Source organism: Melitaea cinxia, chromosome 24, assembly GCF_905220565.1.
Source record: "Melitaea cinxia chromosome 24, ilMelCinx1.1, whole genome shotgun sequence".
Taxonomy (NCBI): Eukaryota; Metazoa; Arthropoda; class Insecta; order Lepidoptera; family Nymphalidae; genus Melitaea; species Melitaea cinxia.
Genome location: NC_059417.1, coordinates 6,820,302 through 6,844,939, shown reverse-complemented (window position 1 = coordinate 6,844,939; position 24,638 = coordinate 6,820,302). Strand labels below are relative to the sequence as shown.

At 32.6% G+C, this 24,638-nt stretch overlaps 1 protein-coding gene across 1 annotated transcript in view; it reads left to right on the top strand.

The window, feature by feature from the left end:
• Positions 1-24,638, top strand: part of LOC123665458 (E3 ubiquitin-protein ligase RNF123-like) — a 40,107-nt gene that overhangs the window by 14,944 nt on the left and 525 nt on the right. The window contains exons 16-34 of the mRNA XM_045599762.1: positions 1,736-1,842; positions 4,335-4,442; positions 4,823-4,911; positions 5,833-5,938; positions 6,728-6,887; positions 7,737-7,836; positions 8,112-8,206; positions 10,958-11,107; positions 11,482-11,576; positions 13,166-13,233; positions 13,700-13,837; positions 14,289-14,451; positions 16,428-16,565; positions 17,025-17,098; positions 17,277-17,416; positions 20,703-20,888; positions 22,585-22,755; positions 23,253-23,361; positions 23,864-24,056. Coding sequence (XP_045455718.1) covers positions 1,736-1,842; positions 4,335-4,442; positions 4,823-4,911; positions 5,833-5,938; positions 6,728-6,887; positions 7,737-7,836; positions 8,112-8,206; positions 10,958-11,107; positions 11,482-11,576; positions 13,166-13,233; positions 13,700-13,837; positions 14,289-14,451; positions 16,428-16,565; positions 17,025-17,098; positions 17,277-17,416; positions 20,703-20,888; positions 22,585-22,755; positions 23,253-23,361; positions 23,864-24,056 — 2,390 coding nt within the window. The remainder of the gene's footprint in view (positions 1-1,735; positions 1,843-4,334; positions 4,443-4,822; positions 4,912-5,832; positions 5,939-6,727; positions 6,888-7,736; positions 7,837-8,111; positions 8,207-10,957; positions 11,108-11,481; positions 11,577-13,165; positions 13,234-13,699; positions 13,838-14,288; positions 14,452-16,427; positions 16,566-17,024; positions 17,099-17,276; positions 17,417-20,702; positions 20,889-22,584; positions 22,756-23,252; positions 23,362-23,863; positions 24,057-24,638) is intronic.

Below are 24,638 nucleotides of genomic sequence, written 5' to 3'. Positions count from 1 at the left end.
GCCCCAAACAATTGAGGCACATTATTTTTTATCTTTAGTTAATTATAATTCAATTCAAAATCTTGCCATAAGATTCATTTTTGGCCTGCGAAAATTTGATCGCATCTCTCACTTTCGTGCTCAGTTAAAATGGCTCCCCATTCGTCTTCGGCGTGATATGCACATCCTGTCCACCCTCTTCAATATCCTTCATGATCCTAATGCTCCGTTGTATCTTCAATCCCGATTTTACCTCCTGTCCTCTCCTACTCGTTCCAGGCGCCCTGACAGAGAAGCTATGTTAGATATACCGAAATGTAACACAAAATTTAAGTTAAATTCATTTACGGTACGCGCCTCCGTACTATGGAACAATCTCCCAAGTGACATCAGAACTAGTCCTTCCGTTGTTTCCTTTAAATATAAATTAAAGAAACACTTGCTTTCACTAGCAAATGTGTAATCATCTATAGAATATGTATGTATTTACGTATGTATTGTAGTGAGTTTGTATATGTTTATGTATGTGTACAAGTGTATTTTTGTATTTTGGTATGTATCTATACATGTATTTGTTAGTATGTAGTATATTATATATATATGTGTGTATATGTGTATGTATGTATGTATGTGTATATGTATGTGTATGTGTGTACGTATATGTATATATATATATATGTATATATATATATGTATATATATATATATATATATATATATATATATATATATATATATATATTTGAATATATATGTATAGATTTATCAAATTTATTATCTTTTCTTTTTTTTACGTTTTTTATTTTTCTTGTTCTTAATAAATCTTCTTGCACTGTTTGCCTCGCTATATTAAACACTTACTCATGACCATGGGTTGACTGGAAGAAATCTCTTTCAGAGATAAGTCCACCTTTGCCATAAATATTATTCTTATGTTGTTTTTACATGTATTTTTTGAGTGCAATAAAGTATATAATAATAATAATTTTGTTATGTTAATTTTGTTAAGTTAGAAAATGCATAAAGTATTTAAAGAAAATAAAAAAAGAAGCTACTCACAAGAATATTAATTTTGCATTCAAATTACCTGTTCATTTAACTATGATATAATATTGATTACAAAAAAGTCTAAAAAGCTGAACATGAAAGGATTTTTTGTTTCATTTTGTTAACCAAGTATACGAGTATTATTAAATTACACACAAATTAACATTTGTTACCAAAATGGTCTTAACTTTTTTGAATTCTTATTCTATAATCCTTCTAAAAAGTTTAGGTGCCAGTAATTTTTAATATCGTGTCATCTGTAAAAATAAATACTAAAGGAGTGTCTGTTTGTAATATTAAAATAATCGCTTTTAACTACATTCATATGTATGTATACTCGTTAGATATACCAAAATAACATTTTTCATAATTTTTGCTTGTCTGTCTGTCTGTCTGTTTTGTTCCGGCTTATCTCTGTAATGGACCGATTTCGACGGGACTTTCACTGGCAGATAGCTGATGTAATAAGGAGTAGCTTAGGCTACTTTAGATTTTTTTTTATTACTCTGCGAACTGAATAATAATTATTTTGTTAAATTCCACGCGGACGAAGTTGCGTGCACAGCTAGCTAACTATGTAAAAGTATAATATAAATTTTTCGAAGAACCTGAAATTGGGTACAAAAACAGTCCACTTATGTACACTTTGATATATTTCTGTTATTTGTAACAATGAGGATATTAGTAAACTCGAGTTCAACATTTACAGAGACTGTTTAATGTGTCAAGAAACACACCAGCCATATCCTGGTGCTGTCATGCTCGCCTTCTGACTGCTGTCTTACGTTTATGGAACGAAAATCCCTTAGGTAGTCCGTAAGTTTCTTTCGTTTATTATTAATAATAGTAATTCACAATTGTTTGCTACGGAAATATCTTTGTATAAAATGTAAAAAAAAAAGTATTTTGGTTCTTCATCTTATTTTTTTTTTTTTTAATTGTTTTATCAGTAATAACTTTTTTGTTTTTTTCTTTAACACACATTATTAATTACTCTTTTTTGTCAAACAATTATCAAATTTACCGTCGTTTTTAAAATAATATATATTTTTAAAAAACTAAAAAACACTGGTTAGTAACAAATCGAACTTTGGAATAATAACAAATCGAGTTGTGGAAGTATTAAACATTTTCAAATTTTTTTATCAGTCTTCGTATTATTTGTGAAAATTAAGTTCAAAGATATCGGTACATACATTTATAGAAATTTCAAGAAATATCACCAGCGTCTGCCGTAAATAAAATGAAACGTTTTATTTTAATCACAGTATTCATTAATCTTATCAAAAAAACTAACACAATGCAGGGCTTTTTTGTATCGCAATCACGTTGGAAGAACAAGGTTCCTCCATTTAGATCTTCTCTAAGATTGTTACCAGGATTTAGATTAAAGTCTTGGTAAGGGACTTGGATTAACGATAATGTATTTTTGGAGAAAGAAATGTGTGAAATGCTGTTTTTGTAGTACAAAATAGGAATTAGTTTTGGAAAATATTCCTGAAATCAAATCATAATCATCAGCTATTTGTTATAGTAATCAGAAATTTAGAACTAACACTGTTTGACCTGCAAAACACGGATGTTCTACAAAGAAAATTTATCTTAGAAGTTTACAAATATAAATATTGAAGATAAACCTGAAACTGTTGCAATAATATTTAAAAAAATAACAATCATTTTTTTAATTTTTTTATATTCATTGAATAATTCCTCTTTTTACTATCTACATAACATGTTTATTATTCTGTAACTACTAAGTATTAACGGGAAAAAGTAACATTTTTCTATTTATCCATCAACCCACGATGGATATTTATCCATCGTCCATTGAACCTTTAATAACATTTATAAGTCCACACACTTCTAATATTACACATTACAATTCCAAACTTAATAGTAACCGTTTTCGTTAATTAATTGACATTTCGTTCATTTAGATCGTGTTGAGTAGATCTTGTCCGCTTGTGTACATCTCTTTGCTTCTAAATTAACTGCCGAGAAACAAATTACTTGACGTCCTACAAGATACCAAAAAGACGTTTAAAGATGTCTCAGGATTAATGATTAAAGCGGTATTTTAAGAGCATATTATATATATATATATATATATATATATATATATATATATATATATATATATATATATATATAATTATAACAGTCGACTGTTACCTGTAACAAAAGCATTAAGTTGCTTACCATAGGAACAGACGACCGTATGTGTATGTTATATTTATTTATTATACTTAATAATCTCATTTCGACTCTATTTTTAACCGACTTCCAAAAAAGGAGGAGGTTCTCAATTCGACTGTATTTTTTTTTTTATGTATGTTACATCAGAACTTTTGACTGGGTCGACCGATTTCGATAATTTTTTTTTAATCGAAAGGTGGTGTGTTTCATTTGGTCCCATTTAAATTTATTTGAGATCTAACAACTACTTTTCGAGTTATATCTAATAATGCGTTTTTACTTGACGCTTTTTTCGTCGACCTACGTTGTATTATACCGCATAACTTTCTACTGGATATACCGATTTTGATAATTCTTTTTTTGTTGGAAAGGAGATATCTCTAGTTTGGTACCATGATAAGGAAACTAGAATCTAATGATGGGATTCTAGAGAAATTGAGGGAAACTCTCGAAAATCCGCAATAAATTTTTACTGGGTGTACCGATTTTGATAATTTTGAATTTTATCGAAAGCTGGTGTTTATCATGTGGTCACATTTAAATTTTATCGAGATCTGATAACTACTTTTTGAGTAATCTTTGATAACGCGTAGTTACTTGACTATTTTTTCGTCAATCTACGTTGTATTACTCGTCGATGTAATTGAAGTCGGTTTTTTTTCATTTGCGAGCAAACATAATTATTTATTATGAATTACCTTATAACGTTTTGGCGACTGTATCGATGTTTATAAATATTATATATTTTTTTAATGAAAACTGGTGCTTGTGAGGGATCCTATTCAATCGTGTGGTCCCATTTAATTTCGTCGAAATCGAATAAGTATTTTTTTGGTTATCCCTAACAATTCACATTTAACTGTAAAACCATTTTTCGACTAACTTCAACGACTTTCGTGTGTTAAATTACTTATTGAAGTAAATTAAAGATATAATTAAATAAACACAGAAGGTTCACCGATCAATAAATTGTCGAACAAAGAATGCCCCTCGTCACGTGGTACGTTTCCACGTACATTTCCATTATTAACGCAAAAGTTGTTTTTTTTTTTAATATATATATTCTTTATATATATACACGAGTAGTGGTAATTTATATGCACACGTTTTAGACACATGCCTCCTCATATACCAGCAAGAACATTCATAGACGGTGACCTTGACTTCTACAATGTTGATCGACTCGGAGGAGTCTTACCTTTTTTGGTAAGGACTTTAAGGTTTGTATTAATTTATTTCTTAATTTGTTTTAGTCCCATCTTCCATATTCTATAATATTAAATACTATCGACATAGAAGATGGTCTAGATCTCAATAAGTCAATGTATATCACTAAAATTTTTTTTAATTTCGTGTTATTGTTTTTTCTTTAAAGTTATTATTTTTATTATTATGAAACATTCGTTATTTGTTTTATTTTTTTCGTGCGCAACGCCTATTCCATATCTAAGGACGTGATAATACGTAATTACTATAGTTTTGATTACAGTAATTCGAACATTCGAAATTAGTTTGAAATTGATCTCAAAATAGATTTAGGTGATGACATTGAAATATAAGACGTTTCAAATAATTAATATTAATTGGAATGTTTCGACAGGAACGATCTAATTCAGGTTCTCGGCGAAGATAATCCATTTGTACAAAGCTTTGAACCGAATTACAATAGAGCTGGCGGAGTTGATACTGGTATGTTAATAGTTCTATTTACCTATCTTACATTATTCATAAGAACCATTCACATATCTCATGTACTTCTGTCTCTATGTTCGTCTTTTTTAACCGACTTCCAAAAAAGGAGGAGGTTCTCAATTCGACTGTATTTTATTATGTATGTTACTTCAGAACTTTTGACTGGGTGGACCGATTTCGACAATTTTTTTTAATCGAAAGGTGATGTGTGTCATTTGGTCCCACTTAAATTTATTTGAGATCTAACAACAACTTTTCGAGTTATATCTAATAATGCGTTTTTACTTGACTATTTTTTCGTCGACCTACGTTGTATTATACCGCATAACTTTTTACTGGGTGTACCGATTTTAATGATTTTCAATTTAATCGAAAGCTGATATTTATCTTGTAGTTACATTTAAATTTCATCAAGATCCAATAACAACTTTTTGAGTAATCTTTGATAACGCGTATTTACTTTACTATATTTTCGTCTACCTAAGTTGTATTACTTGTCGATATAATTGAAGTTGGTTTTTTTTCGTTTGCGAGCAAATACAATTATTTATTTACCGGCTTAAAAAAAGGAAGAAGTTTCTGAATTTGATTTTTTTTAATGTGTCACCTCATAACTTTTTACTGGGTGGACCAATTTAGATGGTTATTTTTTTATTTCTGGTTCTCGTCATGTGGTTCCATTGTAGTTTGAGTGAGATCTGACTAGTAATTTTTGAGCTATCCCGAATAATTTGTATTTGAGGTGGTTTTTGTTGATAACAAACGCAATAAACAGTAAAAGTAATTCGTACGATAGTGTGATGCCTTTAAGGTGTTTCTGGACATTGAATTGAAGATATGGAAGTCGGTTAAAAAGTAACACATCACATCCACCCTCGCATACTCTTGTTTGTAATATGTATGTATTATCATAAACAGGGGTAAGTGACATGGCAGCTGGTTCCCCAGGACTGGCGACGCTACCTCAGGTCATATCTTCGATGGCGCGGTTTATGCATCCCCAAATGTCTCCAATGATGAATAGGTGATTTATAAAATGATTGATTGATTCAGCCCGTAACATCCCACAGCTGTGCATAGGCCTCTTTCTCCATGTAGGAGAGGGCTCTGAGCTACTCCACGCTGCTCTGCTGTGGATTGGCGGATATATACCATAATATGAGTAATGATAGCAATCGTACGTGTATATGATAACAACTAGGACCAACAGCATAACGTGCTCTCCGAGGCACGGTGTGGAAGCCCACAAGGATAGGCACCTAAACTGGTTTTTTTTATTTATTTCTTATTTATTTGTTTATGCATAAAAACTTAAAACTAACATTACTGTGAATCCAATGCGTTAGTTAAGTTGATCACAAATTCTAAATCTATCTACAGATTTTTGTATACCAATAACATTAAATTTAACAAATAATTTAAACAATTCAATAAAATCAAGTAAAAATGTTAATAATATTTGTAATATATGTGAAAGCACGTCTAGTTCGGCCCTTAGAGTAATATAATATTTTGATTGCTACTGAAACTTCGAATCATCATGGGACTCGGTGCTGAATATTTGATTGTACATTGTACAGGTAAAGAACCTGCATGTGTTTATCAAGGGCTAAAGATAAATATGTGTTTTACATACTAATTAGATATAATCACTTGTAAATCAAAATGACGCATGAAAAGTGTCGGTTTAGGTTGCCAAATGAGCACTTCGCGATGAGACGAAGTAGTTGTATAATAATTAATTCAACGAAGTAGTTGTATAATAGTTAAATTTATCAAAATTAATTTAGAAATATAAATTTCATTTCCTCAGTTTATATCCGAGACCAACCGGTGAAACAGCCTTAGCTCTGAAAGGCACAAGATCTGTGATGCCCGGAGCCGGGTGTATTGATATTAGAACAGCTTATTTGAGACTCGTTGATGGATTACTAGCATTGTACCATGGAGTCGCTGTCAAATATGCTGAAAAGGTTATAATATAAATAATATTTACTTTTACCGTAGCAAATAAAACAGAATATCTGAATTCTATTGCTTAATAATGATATTCCAATGAATGCGCATATTTGAGTTGTTAAGTGAGTAGCAAAAGTTTTAATTCTATTTTTAGACCATCAGAAAATCATTATATTATTACAATTGTAATACCGATATATATGTGAAGTAATTCATGTGATTTTATACCAATTCTACCGAAAACAATAATTACATATATATTTCTACGTTATTGGACTATTTAATTATTGTAGGCTGGATGAGGATTGCGAAAAACCGGATGTCTGGCGCGAACTTGGGGAGGCATATGTCCAGCAGTGGACTGCAATAGGCTGAACTGGCTGACTGTATGACTGATTTAATATTTGTTTCTCGAAAAAGAAATAGTAACTTATTGATAACCGCTAATATGATATTATAAAACGATTGATAGGCATGGCCTCGTCAGTTCTAATGATCCTATGAATCAGCCAGTATTTCGTACCATATCATGATTCAGGTCTCAAGTAATGGTCTCAGGCTCAATTCACATTGTCGCGGTTCGAAATAGATACCAATTATTATAATAAATTTGCGTATTCTTTTAAAATATTTAGATCTAGCTTTCCACGTGCGGCTTCACTCGCTTATTAAACGTTAAAACGATGCTTATGTCACTCAGTGATAGCGTAGCATTTTCCTGGTGAAAGAATGTTTAAGATCGGCCAGTTGTTTGTGAATTTTAACCATACAAACATTCAACAATGCAAATTTACCTGTTTATAATATTAGTATAGATAAATAATTACTTGGCTGAAAATCTTAAAGTTTCTCTTTAATTCTAGCTTTGTGAGCTCCGTGATAATCAACAAGACATGGCGGACTGTCTCTATGATATAGAACAACGAATTTTAACTGTATCAAATGAACTTCAGATTGTTCAAGGTTAATTGCTATCCGAACTTCGCTATACAATTTTACTGCAGTTTTAATCACTGCAGTTTTGGACGCTAACTCGATTGTTTGCCAAAATTATAATGAACAAATAACAATTAAGTAGAGGTTTTCCCGATTTCATTTATTGTTATTAAGTTACGTTTATATTTTTTATTATACCTATGTTCCTCTAAAATATTAATGTTCATATTTGAATCACTAATTCTCTATATCTTAATAATTACATTAGTGGTGATCTATGATTGTAGTAAACACTTTTATAGGTACCAATAAAAATTTAACTGAAGCAGAAAATATAAGAAAACATCTTATTGAGAAGATGTTGAGTGAGCTGGAAAGATCGAAAAGTGTCTACGAGGTACTTTTAAGATTAAATAGTATTTCATTCGTACTCTTTCGTTACTTGTACAAACTGTACTGTAAATACTGTAGATATCTCATTCGTGAATAACGACCAATATTTGAATCTTGTGTGTTCTCTCATTCTCTAACATCAAATATGTAGTAACTAAGAACTGTGCTCGCGACTTCGTCCGCGTGGAATAGTGACTTTACATGTTCAACGTGATTCTTTAAATTGGCATAACTTTTTTATTTATGAACCCATTGACATAAAATAAGCACTAAATATTAAGCTAAACTTGTCATAATATATTAGTCGAAACCACATCTAAATCGGACTTATCGGCTTACCGTTTCTGAGATTAGCGTGTACAAATGCACAGACAAACAGACAAAAATTCTGACAATCATTGTTTTGGGTGCTATTTGCATTGATAAATAATGCTGTGTGGTTACGACATTAAGAATATAGCCATCCCCTTCTCTTCCCGTGGGTGTCGTAAGAGGCGACTAAGGGATAACTTGGAACTTAAAAAGCCGACCGATGGCGGGATAACCTTCTAACTGCTGGGTTTGAAATACACAGGCCAAATACGGGCAGCAGCGTCTTCGGTGCGATAAATCCAGCCCTGCGGTCACCAACCCGCCTGCCCAGTGTCGCGACTATGGGCAAAACACCTGAGTTCACTCCATTTTTGGCGCAAGCTTGTGGAGGCCTATGTCCAGCAGTGGACTATAGATGAAGTGATGATGATAAGTGATTGCATTGATAAAGGTCCCAATAATATTTTTTCTCATATATCATAAGTGTACAGACAGCGAACCTTAACATTTTTATTACATGTATTGGTGGCAGGTAATGATATTTTAGTTCACCAATCGGTAGCCAGAGCAATTTTAAATTGCAATTCAGTCAGTCAGTTAAGCCTATTGCAGACCACTTCTGGACACAGGCCTCGTCAAGGGTGCCCCAGATATCCCGGTTTTTCGCAATCTTCTTCCAGCCTAGACCTTCAATCTTACGTAGATCGTCGATTCAGCGGGCCGCAGGAAGTCTCACACTGCGTTTGCCAAGACGTAGTCTCCACTCCAAGATACATCTGTTCCAACGGCTATCGGTCCTGCAACACTTGACCAACCCACTGTCACTTCAACTTGCTAATTACGTGAACTATGTTGGTTAATTTTGTTCTCCTGCAAATAATCTCACTTCTAATCCTATCGAACATACAGTCCCGGTAGTTATGTTTTTTCATAATACAATCGCTGTTCACAAATTTTGATTTTTTGTATGTTTGATGGAATAAATTTTGTAATAATTTGGTCTGTGGTTCAGTAAAATTGAACTCTCTTAGTAGGTTCTTGTAACCGCTAAATTGAAACTTACTGTTCACAGTCTCAATCCAGAAATGATTATCGATGTTGCTGCTGCTAGACGCTACAGACGTACTAGCCGATGGTTCCTGGCTAGAACTAGCTTTTGCTCATGGCTTTCGATGTCGATTCATGCGACTTAGATGCTTGCGATGTTGACGCTTGCGATTCAGATGCTTTTGATGTCGGTTTTTCCGATTTGGATGCTTTCGATGTTGATGTTTGCGATTTCGATACTTCAAATGTTGATGTTTTCGATATTGATGGTTGCAATTTCGACGATTTCGACGTTGATGCTTGCCATGTCGACGGTTGCGACGTTGATGCTTGCGATGTTGACGATTGGGACGCTGATGCTTTCTGAGACTATTTTTTCTCACTCTCACGTGCTGGCTTCACGGTCGGGTTATCAGAAGCCGCTAGTTCAAGCTCTTGTGACTTCATATAAGTGGCCCCACTTTTATTGTGTAATTTGATTGGTAAGCCAGCAATCACTTCCTTCACTGTCTCTGTTTGTTTTGTAGCGATTTTTACGGTGTACGGGATCTGCTTTTTGGTTTAGGTTTGCGGAGCATCATACAGACGATTTTTGATTGTGTTTTGTCTTTATTAACCGACTTACAAAAAAGGCGGAGGTTCTCAATTCGACTGTAATTTTTTTTTTTATATGTTCAGAACTTTTGACTGGGTGGAGCGATTTCGACAATTTTTTTTAATCGAAAGATGGTGTGTTATTTGGTCCCATTTAAATTTATTTAAAATCCTAACAACTACTTTTTGAGTTATATCTAATAATGCGTTTTTACTTGACGCTTTTTTCGTCAACCTACGTTGAATTATCATCAGCATCGACATTTTCCTCCTCGCTACTGCTCGTTCCAACAACCGAGACCTTTTTCTTCTTTAATTTTTTTTTTGCTGGTACGTTTTTTTCTCTGAGTATCCTCGGCAAAAGAATTTATCAAGCGACGAGCGTTACAGTCCAACAATTTTGGTAATTGCTACGGCAGGTTTCACATCTCCGAGTCACTGATTGAATGCTTTCATGTAACGTCAGTATAAAATATCATTCCCACAAAGTAAATAGGGGTGTGGAAGGTGCTGTTCCGTTTTCTTTCCGGCCCTAGCGTGCTCAAATTACCAATTAATTAACTAAGGACTAGAGGACGAGAGGGTGACCTTGATCGATGCTACGATGGGACTGAACCGGGTACTTTTAACGTTTTATGGGGTGACACATGTGCTTATACAGGATATTATTGTTTTGCGAAATATTTTGAGGCTCTTGTGATAATAAGGAAGGGGTAGTCTTTTATCTCACCACATATCGCCAGAAGGGGTAAGGGGTTAAAAAGTTACTAAATGTTCAACTGATTAATGAACAACCCCATAGGAGAAATTAGAAGCTAGCTCTCTTCAAATGGCTTGGGTTATTGGAGCAATATGGACAAAACAGAGGCAGCAAGAATTGGCGAAACACTTCGCTGGTACTCTTCATTCATTACGATTCGCTTCTGATCCTGACTACGCTGCTCATGTTCAGGTAAGTTACTATATCGATCATTATATTATTATTTTTTGAGATAATAATATTAAACGGATATACTAAAGTAGGTGAAATTTCTTCAGGTACAGAAAAATTTTTTTATCCAACACAGTGTAGAAGCAAGTCCTAAAATTATTAATTATATTTTCGGCAAAATGCTCGGCACTGCTCGGTTACAAGTGTTAAAAATGTTTTCTAGGCTATTATTCTATTTATTGATATAAAACAAAAATACATAGTTTTTGATTACTTTAAAAAACTTACTTTACTTTGATTTCCCGCACCCGTGTCAACTTTTATAATCACTGTATAGTAGTATTGTTTTATTGATAATATAAATAAATAGTTCTCATAGTAATAATACTTTCCAGGCAACGAGTAAAGAAATATTGCCTGGAAAGAGTTCGATACTGGGTGGAAGTTATGCTTCGTTGCAGTTGGAATACACGTCTAGTTCGGATCAAAGGTAAAATCATAGAGACGTAGCCATCACCATCCACTTATTCGCCAGCACATAGCCTTATTGTCGTAATTATTGTACGAGGCCACCTGTTACGCGGTTGCCTTGTAATATTGTTAATATTCATTATTATATTATTACTAGCTGACCCCACAAACTTTGTTTTGCCATATATGTTATAAGCCCCCTAAATCCCCCCCCCCCCCCAGTATAACTCAGGGTATGAAAAATAGATGTTGGCCGATTCTCAGACCTACCCGATATGCACACAAAATTTCATAAAAATCGGTCCAGTCGTTTCGAAGGAGTATTGTAACTGACATTGTGACACGAGATTTTTATATATAAGATAGTAGCCCCTGTAACACCAGTAAAATGTAATTATTATGTAGGTACGTGACTTATAAAATTATATTTTCAAAGTAACTGACTAACTAAATCCTTATCACTCAAGTTTCATGAGAGTTATGCAAAAACAGGGAAAAAAGTTATTTTACTCTCGTAAAATAAAATGGGTTATATTAGTAGATATATTATGGAAGTTAGAACTATGAAACTCTTTTTCGTCTTTTGATTCGAAATAAATGAACCCAATATCTCAGTTTTAGCTTTTCACCATCAAATGACTCTTAGGCAGATACATTTTTGTACAGGAGTTTTATTTTTTGAGATAAAAGTCTAATTAAAATAAAAATAACGTATAAAAGATTTTAACCATTTGCATTACGTAATTCGCAATATTGATGACTTTGAAACAATTGTATATAAAATATTATTATTTATTAAACTCAGCCCTGTAGCCCTGTAGCTGCCAAAGCAATTGATTAAAGTTGTAGACACTTTGACAGAATCTTTAATCTTTAAATGAAATTAATTTAATGTTTTGAATTCAAAAATATTTTTAATTTTTGCACCACAATGAAAAGCTTATAAATAAAAAAAAGAACAGATACGCTGGTACTGTTAAAATAAGATAACTTTTAAATAAAATTAAACCTGTTAAAGTTCCACCCGTCGCTTTATCGCATTTAATGCGCAATTTTTCACGATGCCAATAAAAACTCTAAATGAATATAAGGAAATAGTATTTGTAAGATAAATGTTTTGAAAAATAAATGTTGTCTAAGAGTTGTTTTCACTGCATAAAACATATACCTACTATGCTATTTGGCAACTTAGCGGTTTATCACTAGCTAAGAAATAATGATTTTTTTTACCACAAGCCCAGAAAACATGCCTAGGGTCTGCCTGATGGTGAGCGGTTACCTATGAAAGAACAGCAACAGCACGAGCGATGCTAGCGCATTGCCAATCCTATCCTCGACCCTAACCAGATGTTCTGGCGGCCTAACCTACCACAGGAACACGAGAGTCAACATGTGTTGAAAGAACAAGAAAACTGAGACTAACCACTAAAATAGTTATTTTAGTTTAATTTTATTAAGCTTATAAAAAAGTATAGGAATAGTTTACATATAGATATTACTATTGTTGTCTGTGCTATTGTCTGTCTGATGAACGCTGTAAATACTATAATTGTGGTGAGAAACTCTGATATAAAATCGGCATTAGTTTAATAAAGTTGATACTCTCAGTCCTCAGACTCCCACGCCGAGGGCGGACTCGCCTCGCACATACTCCAACACGCAAATGGAGATAAATCGTAATTATTATTAATGTTTACGTTGAAAATATTCCATTATCGTTATCCAGCTGTTTCCTTAAGATTGAATTATTATTATATTAATATGAAGTAGTTCCTTTATAATCAAATATTACTTCAAAAGTACTCATCAGATCTCGATAAATTCAAATGGGACCGTACGACAAGCACCAGTTTTCGAATAAAAAAAGAATTATCGAAATCGGACTACTCAGTAAAAAAAGGTTATGAGATTATACAACGTAGATCGACGAAAAAATAGTCAAGTAAATACACATATATTATTAGTGATAAATCAAAAAGTACTTGTAGAATCTCAATTAAATTTAAATTGGTCCTACCACATGACACGCACCACCTTTCGTTCCACCTAGCAAAAAGTTCTGAGGTAACATACAAAAAAAAATACAGTCGAATTGAGAACTTCTACCCTTTTTTTTGAAGTCGTTTAAAAATACTTTTGCAGCGGCAATAAGCACCAGCCCAGAGTTTACAGAGTCGTTATTTGCGTTTGTTCCGGAATACCACGTGGACGCCATGTTGGAACTTTGCAACACGTTGAGACTGTACATGCACCCGACTATTCCTGTAACACAAATACCAGGTAAAGATTTCTATATTACTGGTTTTAGTAATTTATAGTTAAATATTCTTTCTAGAGATGTTTACGTTATTTCTATTTATTTATTTATTTCATACATACAAGTTTACAGAGCTTTGCTCCAGATACAAGTAAGATATAAACAGGTCGTTTTGTTTCATAAAACTAAATAAACAGCACAACATATTTAGCAGCTGTATCCTGCAATTTCAGCAAATAATAAAATTAAAACGATGATTAGAATAATTTGAAATTAAAAAGTATTCAATTTTAAATCTCGTCATAGATAAAATATCACCAAAGTTACATCAATTTAAAAATATAAAATAAAAAATGTAGTTATTTAAATAATCATTACAATACGTCTTATATTGCTTCAGTTTTAAGTTACAAATAAAACTAGAAAGTAATTTATTACAATTTCTTCTTCTCTAATTTTTATCCTCTTTCGAAGAATGGGAAGAACTAGTAGTGTCATGTGCAGCATTCCTTTGCGCTGAATTCGCCGATCCTCGAATAGTGCTGGCCAGTACGAGAGAAGCCCTCGTCCAAACATTAGCGTCCTTCGCCACACAACCAGCGACTATGCGAGCGATCGAACGAGTGCCTCTAAAACAGTAAGTCTAAATCAAAATCAAAAATAACTTTATTCAAATAGGCTTTAAAAGCACCTTCGAATCGTCATTTTACAAATTAAAATTTTAATTATCGTTAAAAGTGAAGGTACCACCTATGAGTGCAGATTGTACACAAAAGAATCGGTAAGAATCTGTTACTTTTACTAATATAAAATTGGTAATATCATCAAATACTTATTGACTTGACTTGAATATGACAATGCGTTAGCGTAATAGTCAAAAAACTGGCTATTGCGCTGGTGGTCACCAGTTCGATTCCCGCTCGTGGGAAGCATTTGTAATTTGCAAAAAGGCCTCCTCAAGCTCGCGTCAAATATCCTGGTTGTTCGCAATCCTCATCCAGCACCCGCCGGTGATGTTGCACAGATTGTCAGTCTAAGCCTTAGAGAATTAAATATACTGTTTCATTGCTAATGCATTGGATTATAGATATATTTGTTCCTGAATCTCTCCCAACACATGCAAATTTTCAACGATGGAATTTATGCCACAAAAATCAGCGGAGCTAACTCACATTAGAACCTAGAGCATCTTAATAAAGTTCCAAGTACTCTATCTTAGATCAGCAGCGTTTTCAACCAATTTTTATCTTATACTATGTTTACCTTAAATATTATTCCGTAGCTTCATTTCACTAGCGATTTTTTGTGAAACACAATCCAACAAAGTTTTTTACTCGCGTATTTTTCATATCTTTATAATAAAGAAATGGAATAATATAAGAAATTGTAAAATAACCATAAATCTGCCCGTTTTACTACACAACTTGTTAATATTTTTAAGTCTGTTAGTGGTGTAGTAGGTATCGTCACGGATGTTGAGCACTCGGCGGCAGACTAGGAGTCACTTTTCGTACCTATCGTAATGGGGTCACAAACATTTAAAAGTTTTGTTTAGTACAAAAATAAAAATAAATAAAATACAGAAGTATTAATTAAATATCTTTATTTGTATCCATAAAATGTTGAATAAAAATGGAACAATACATTGAAGTGTAACTAAATATGAATAAACTGAGGACCCTTGCACAGCAGAAAATTTCGGGCTCAAAATATGGAGCAGTTGGGGTAGTACCTCGACCTTACAGAAAAACACAGCTAAATAATACTGCTTCCAAGCAGTGTTGTGTTCCTGTTGGTGAGTAAGGTGACCAGAGCTCCTAAGAGGAATAGGAATAGGCATGCGCATGCTATGCTTCTAGTGATACAGACGTCTATAAGATTCGGTAATCGCTTACAATTAGGTGAACCGTACGCTTGTTTGCTGACCTAGTTAGTTGCATTAAAAAAAACTATTTGTATATATTATTGTTAACTTAGAAAAGCATAGTCGGCAAACCCATTTTACTAATAAAGTAAACAACTGGAGAACAACAAACATGCATCGGCGAGACTCTTATTTGTACAATTGATGAAAACCAAACGTAGGCGAATAGCTATAACATGCTGATCATATTATGTTTATTGTATTATATTATTAGTAGTAGGATAATAATTTAAACGTTGACAACACGTTGACCTAGCAGTAATACATAGTTCATAGTACTGGTTGTTGTACTGGCGGTTGCGGGTTCGTAATATTCATATAGATTTTTGCTGTGGTCTGGACGTTTTTTGTTTTTGCATTGTGTTTCCGATCTCCGATACAGAATAAATTCCTACTAGGTGCCGTCGAGTGCCATTAATTTACGTTTAAAAAATAATAATAAAATACACTGTAACAAACTGTGTTTATGTACAATATATAAATCTTAATATAAGTTACCTACGGATCGGACGACTATTTTGTTGAAAAAATAAAGAAAGAATAATTTTTACATTCAAATTGATTATGTTCCTCGAAATACACATATTTATACAATATTTAAGTTGTTTTAGAATATTGTGATGGCTATATTTGCATAATATGTTAGTTTTCAACTGCAGAATAAATTTTAATTTATATTATTTGCTCAGACAAATGTGCATGGTCGAAGAATTAGTACGTCCATACCAAAACCGCGCATGGGCTCAGTCGAACTGGGTGCTTGTTCGCTTCTGGCATGGTTCAGGGTTCGGGTTCAGACATCGACAATGGCCACATTTGGCAGCCAGGTAATTCCTAATTAAAAAGTCTACTTTTTTACTTGAGTTACGTATTGTATATAATGTATTTTTCATGAATGCACTACAAAAAAATTTGTCTTATTTATTTATTAAAACTTTATTGCACACAAAAAATACAGTTTAAAACCATTAGATACAAAAAATATATATATAAAGGCTGCCTTATCGCTTATAGCGGTTAGGTTATCCACTTCTGTAGATAATAATTAAGGACGAAATTAAGCAAGATGTTTTATGGCAAGTGCATTTGTGTACAATGCACCAAATGCATCTTAAGAGGATATTCAAAAAGTTAAAGCGAGAAAAAGTCTTTTTGATTATGTTTTCCTGATAGACTGCAAATTATTATAAATTGTATTTAGTTTTCCAAAAAATAGTAAATCGAAATGATTTCAAATTACCAATTACTAGTTCCACATTATACTGGTATTTAATTGACAATTTTAGATATGGTGATAGAGAACCAACGGTCAACAATTTGGGAGCTAAAGTCGACGCTGGGCTGATGAGTCAATGTTTTGGTAAGACTAAAAATGTTTAATCCTTGTGCATCAAGGTCAGGAAGTAGCTGTTTACTGTTATTCTCTTTATAATCTGCCTTCAATTTGGAAAGGTATATTCTGTGACAGAAAAAGAGTTATTTTTTTAATGTATTTGCTTATTAATTAGAAAATTTATGATTTTCATTATACTCTAAAGGTCCATGTCCATCTGAAGTGATTCAGTGCCGTATCAGAGACTATCTGACTACCCATCCAAAGGAGGCTGCACTCTTCTTGAATTCTCTTCTCAGCCAGCTAAACTGGGCCTTTTCTGAATTTTTTACTATGATGCAAGAGGTAAGTTACATTTATTAAAAGTATACGTTAGAAATATGACATACTATTTTTGAGATTGTAAAGTTCTTAAGATGTTTAGCCAAAAATACCTAATTTTCGCTGATATAACTTTTTAGTCGATCTTTCTCAACCAATGTGGCCTGTCCATTTCTACTTATGTTTTTATACGTGTGTTAAGGCATTGATTGCTTTAGTCTTAGACCAAATTATTGAGTGACGAACTCTATGTTGGTTTTTTTAATCGACTTCAAAAAAGGAGGAGGTTACTCAATTCGACCGTATATATATATATATATATATATATATATATATATATATATATATATATATATATATATATATATGTTATGTATGTTCGGGGATAACTTTGTCATTTACGATTTTGATAATTCTTTTTTTGTTGAAAAGAAAATATCCTCGGTGTGGTGCCATGATAAGGAAACCAGGATCTGATGAAGAGATCCCAGAGAAATCGAGGGAATATACAAATATATATAAGTCATTCTTTATACAAACTAATTAATTGTAAATAAACAGACACTTTTTAAAAATAAGAGAAATCTGTTACAAAATTATTGACCTTGTAAGTTAAATTCCAAACTTGGTCTGTCATAGCTTCAAACAGTGCAAAGTTTGTAGTTTAGATTCGAGTTATTCGATCGAACTTTAAAATAACAAGCTCAAAATTGTAAATTTATGTAATATGACTTTATAAAACATAGTATAAATATACTTTTTTTAATATTGTACTAGGTAACTCTTTATTTACATGTTGTTTTTTTAACGTTTACGCGAATTACACTCAATATACGGATTCGGATTATTAGGTTTTTTTACATGCCCGATGTTTCGGATACTTTACAGTAACCATGTGGGACCTCCTCAACCTCACGGGAGGACTGATATGTTTATATTTACATATATTATATATATTATATACATATTTATATTCATATAATACAATAATATCTCTCAACTTTAACATGCTAATTTAAACTAGCTTTTACTCCTAACTTCTTATGCATGGTAATTCAAATTAGGTATCTTCACTTGTTCCTTGCGAGTGAATAAAGGTTAAAAGAAAAATTGGTTTTATCATAGTACCTATAGATTTAGACATACAGTAAAGTATTCTTTTATACAAAAACGATATGCTTTACAAACAAGTAAAAGCCAAAGCAGGCCGAAATCTATAACATGTCGTGAGCTTTAATCGCAACAACAATTGCTAAATTTGTAGATTTGAAGTAGATATTCAGATTGTAATTTGAAAGCCATTAACCCTAAAGATGGATTTATATTTGACTGTATATGTGTAGCGTTTACATTATTATTACGTGTTCTGATGCATCAGAACGATATTTTGAATCAATACAGCCGCAGGTCTAGAAAAAGTCAAACGTTTGAAATGTTCTTCTATGAGTCATCGGATTCTGGTTCAGATTTTGAAGAAGATATCCAATTTTTTATTGCTCGCAACTCTTTTAAAAAAGAAAGAAAGAGAAGGAGATTTTGAATTCATCAAATGAATAGACAAATATATTATATTGTTTATGTTTTATATTATAAATAACATAATATTTCCGTACAATTTCAATTAAGTTATCCGTTTTAATAAACAAGCGACGCTGATGCGTCATAACACAGCACTGTTCACATTAATCTGACGTGTCGTGATGGCGCCGTTTCAGCATCCTCCGCAACCCGCTTGTCTAACGCGAATCGGGATCGTTTCTGATGCGACACATCAAAAGCCACCACGACGTGACACAAGACATAAATGTAAACGTTATCATATAAAATGTATGATACCGATTCTGTTCTGATGCGACAGGACACGACACGTTAGTCAAATATAAATCCGCCTTAAAGAAGAAGAACTCTCCGCGATTATAGTCAACAAAATAAATAGAGATTTATTTTATACATTTAACTAGCTGACCCAGCAAACGTTGCTTAGTCATATATATTATTAAACCCCCTTAATCCAGTCCCCTTGTAACTAGGGGTACGAAAAATAGATGTTGGCCGATTCTCAGACCTACCCGATATGCACATAAAAATACATAAATATGGGTCCAGCCGTTTTGGAGGAGTAGGTAAATAACATTATGACACGAGAATTTTATGTATAAGATATTGTTTTATTATGAATATGAAGAAGCAAAGAAATTAAAGTGAAGTATTTGAATTTATCGAAAAGATAAATGCATTTTTCCGTCGATGTGTGTCGAATGAAACTTTATACTGAGTTCCGATAACAGGAATTTATTTTGCGTTCATAAATCATAACTCATGAACTCCTATCACTTCTGATTTCAGAGAACTTTTACGAATCCTGGGGCATTCAGAGACTTTAAGTCAATTTTGTATTACTTTTATGTAGAATTATGTGTCGTTGTATTTAACTGCAATCATAATATAGAGTAAAAATAAACATTATAAACTTCTTTGTGGTATATTCAAAAACAATTTAATAACACAAATTATTTACAAAAAAAAAATATTTCCTATAACCTTCCTTGTTATAATGTGGTATAATGTAATCATACAATTTAATTAAAAAAAAATAATAATTAATTACCCCTATCACATGGAAAGGCTATACAAGTGGACGCTCATTGAGAGCCACGTCATATCAAACCATGTGTGACCTGCTTTGACCTCTATGATGGTTTAGGGAGCGTCTTAGGGGTGTTTTAACGTATACGTAACGTAACTTACAATTGATTACAATCTCGGCTGAAAAAAGGAAAAATAATATGTCTTATAAACTTACCCGTAAAGTTTATAATAAATAAATAATAAATAAAATGTTTCTTTCATCAATAACCAAAACATACAATAATAACACAAAGGTTGACTTCTTCTTTTGAGTGCAATAAGCTCCCGTGCCAGAAGGAGTCACCCTTCCTTAACACACTCATACTTAATAGAAAGTTATAAGACCAAACAAACTACGCTTTACAGAGAATACAATTAAATAAAAGTAAAAAGAAAATTGTTAGTTATTACTAACCTGTGTGAGTGTGTGTTTGTGTGTTTGTTTGTGTATTTGTGTATGTGCGTATGTTTGTGTGAATTTGTGTGTGTGTGTATGTGTACAAAATATGCTTAAGTAAAAGTTCTGTATCTTCATAATGTAGAGTTTTAAGCCACGCAGTTACTTTTGGCTTACATAAATGTAGGATATTGTTACATTTATTAGACAAATAGGATGTACGATATTGAAATTGAAGTTTACAGTCATACATTTTAATAATACAAATTCTTTACCCCACATCAGATGGACAGGGTACAAGTGGACGCTCACTTAGAACCACGTCACATCAAACTTTGTGCGACCTGCTTTGACCTCTACCACGGTTTAGCGCGCGCTTTGGAATTGACGCTCGCTTTGGTTCCAGAGCTATTGACGAAGCCAGAGGCAAGCGATAATCAGAATGAACTGCTATTGGGAAGGACTTGTCAGGTAAATTTTTTTTAGTATTTCTAATGAAAACTGCTTTGTGAGATTTGACTTTTTAAGTTCTGCCCTGTACCATAACTAAAAGATTATTTAACGTATGTTACTGTATTCATCGCTATAATACTACACGTACATTTAAATTTGATTAATATATTTGATGAGAGATTAATATAGTGTTTTTTTACATTCAAATAATGCAAGGCAACTTAATTTTTAAAACGACATTAACTTTCAAGAAGTCATAATTTTGTCTTTGTTTTTTTTATTCCTCAATATTACCAAATAAACGTGTTCAATAAACAAATTATATAGGTACTCGTGAGATGTTTGTGCAAATGTAAGTAATTTAAATATAAATAATAATTGATTAAAAAAAGGAAACATTCGAGCTTCTCTTTCAAAGCTTATTTCCAAAGGTAAAGTGAATCTAGATTTTATCATCCCAAAGTAAGCTCTGCAAAGGCAAAATTCAGATAACAAAAGAGCTAGTTCACTGGCGGTCGGTCGTTTCACGAACCATTGCGAGCCGACAGCTCAGCGGAATTACTGGCGCGAGGTCTAATCTCCTGGCAGTGGAAATAATGTCGCAGCCAACATTTGATTAAGAGTTTTTTTTTTTCCTTCTTTATTGTAAATGTTCATTTTGTACCAGTACGGAAAAATTTGGCTGGAATTTAGACAATACTTTAGAGTTTTAAAAATGTGGAGGGACCTTATCTGACGGTATTGCTTTCATTTTTGTTTAAGTTTCACGATCTCTTTACCAATGGTTAGAAAATATAAAAATAATAATTATTAAAAAAGTGGTCTTATCAAAAAGGCTATTAACTTGAAAGTTAAGTGTTTTGGATTATAATCAATTCTGAAGTACTCATTTATACAAAGTTTCATACACTATTAGAAAGCCCATCATTTTTGGTCGATGGTGCTATTGTTTATAATAATGATAAAATATGAAGTGTTCATGTCGCAATATGCTGTAACTGCTGTGTAACTGCCGTGAGGCTCGAATCATTAGGCATTAGCCAACAAAACCACTGAATCAATAAATCAGACAAATCCAGCACGATTTATAAAGATTTTAATGACCGCAGGCGACATTATTTGGCGAATGCCAAATTCGTCCACAAGTCAAGGTTTATGTGTATACTACAAATGTTTAATATTTTTTATCTTACATATTCGTACATTTTGACTTTTCTATTAAATATTTTAAATCGACTATTAAAGACTTTTGAATTTGTAGTATATGCTAATTCGTTATTTATTTGTATCTGAGGTACTATCAGTAGTTGACTTAAGCATGAAAAAACAAAATTACGCTGAAATGATACCACACTTTGGTGGAAAATCGTGGCTCCTACCACTGCATTTTACATGGTTTGTGACAAGACTAAAAGCAAACATACTTCTTACATGTTCTTGTACTACTTACTGTTTCTTTACTACCAACGCATATCTGGTCCTTTTGGTGCTACAAAAGTTTACAGGTGGTTACTACATATTGATTACTTAGTAGCAAATGAATTGTCTTCTAAATCCTTCATTTCAATAGACTCATAAAATTTCTTCTGACTGAAAATGTGGAGATATCTTTTTATAAATATTAATATAATGTATTAAACTATATATCATTGACAAGTTATGAATTATCAAAACAAGAGAACAAGTTTTGTCTAACCCATCAGTTTATTTGTAGATCCTGATGGCGGTAATATCTCGTGTTTGTGTTCGAGGGGGCGGTGGCGCTGGATTCAGTAGACTTGTAGCGAGAGGTTTACCAGACACAGACAGAGTTCACTATTACGTCGCCCTGGCGCCGGTGGCTGGATGTTTGATAAGGATATTGGACCCTAAGTTGTCTGAAGAGGTAAATATACATTTTCTGTATAGGTACCTAAACGGATTTTATTTAAATATCTAGCTTTATAGAATATTGCGAAAAATAGATTTCATTTACAGGTATTTTGTAGGTTTCTAGTGTGTAACACAAATAGAGTTCATGAATTCATTACTTTTTTTTAATAAAATTTTCGCCAAAGTGCCTTAAGTAGTACGAAGCTAGAAATATAAAATCATTTATAAATAGAAATATTGAATTCAATTTGTTTCAAAATAACTTTGATACATTTTATTAATTTGACACGTTATTACTATTTATATATTATTGATGGTATTTGTAAAAAATAAGCCTTCCATATTCAGTCGATATTAATGTGCATACATAGTAAAATTCAATCATTCATTCATTCTAAAAAATGACATTTTCTAAAGATTTCAATAATAACTAACTTTATATAAAGATTATACTGTTAAGTTAGATATGTGAATATCAAGAAGTAGTTTCAAAACATTTAAATTTTGCAGCACCTGAACAAAGTAACCATATCCCTCGTATCAGAGCCGCTGTTCCGCTTGGACGGTCTCGAGTTTATGTTGGAGAAAGATAATAGCAAGCACTTCTCCTTCTACAAATGTTCGTATAACTCTGAATATTTGATCAATAACATTTTATAGTGATAGTAAAAATTTATATCATACCTATATTTAAATTTAAAAAAGATACCTGGTAGATAGATATTCGTTGAAAGAAATTTAACAGATTTAAATTTGTTAGATTTCTGTTATTTACAAATTTTTCCTGATTAGCTTATAACATTTTCTAGTGAATGGTGCGTAAAGTCAAATCAAGTCAAAGTCAAACCAGTGGCTACGATTAAAACTTATAAAGTACGAGTTAACCACTAGATAAGTGGATAAGATATTATAGTCATTTAGGGAATAAATTTCTATTTTTTAGTAATCATTAATATTTATTTAAAAATATAAACAATACTTAAAATAAGTACTCTATAAAGTCTCAGAGAATGTAAAAGTCCCAGAGAACATAACGCCACACGAGTATAAGTTGCTAAAAAGTCAATTTTTTTAATATAATATAAACACAACAATATTCCGTTAAAATACCCTTCATAAAGTCCCAGAGGACGTAACGACGCACGAGTTGAGGGCGTTGGAGAAGGTGGTGGCGCGAGTGCGCGCGGCCCGCGATACACTGATGCGGTGTCGCTCGCCGGGCTCGAGCGGCGCGCAGTCGGATCTATTGTGTACGATCTGCTACGCGAGACCCGCTGATACCGCCTTCATGCCGTGTGGACATCACTCTTGCAGGTAGGGCTTGTCTCATATTAATGGAGGGAGGACTAGTCTTATATTCATTTGAGCCCAGTTTTTACATTCAGAAAACGATTCGTTTTGTAGACGATTCCTTTTACTTACGAGCTGTTATACTTAGAACGTGTCATGTTTAAATTGAAAATGTAGGAAGTAAGGATAAATAATGGAAAAACTAGGTTTCTATAAATATATTTTAATGTATCTTAAATCAAACACAAAGAAAAGCAATAATTTTCTAAATATAGGAACCATTAGGTTATCAATTGTTGAATTTTTTATTCTTCTATTATTTAAAAATAAATTAATTAATTATATTTGAATAAGTCTTTTAAGGTTCCATAATATAGGAATTCCAAAATACAAAAGGAAGATAATTTGGCCCAGAATGTTGAGGTTAATTAGCTATCATGAATATAATAAAGTTAATTAGGGTTTATGAGAGATTTTTACGAAGGAAACGTGCAATTTACGCTACTTCACCTATGTCAGGCAGGACTATATGTATTTTTGAGGTTTTGAAAACTCACATCACATCAGCCACAAAAACGAAGGAATAAAATACAATTTAAAAATAAA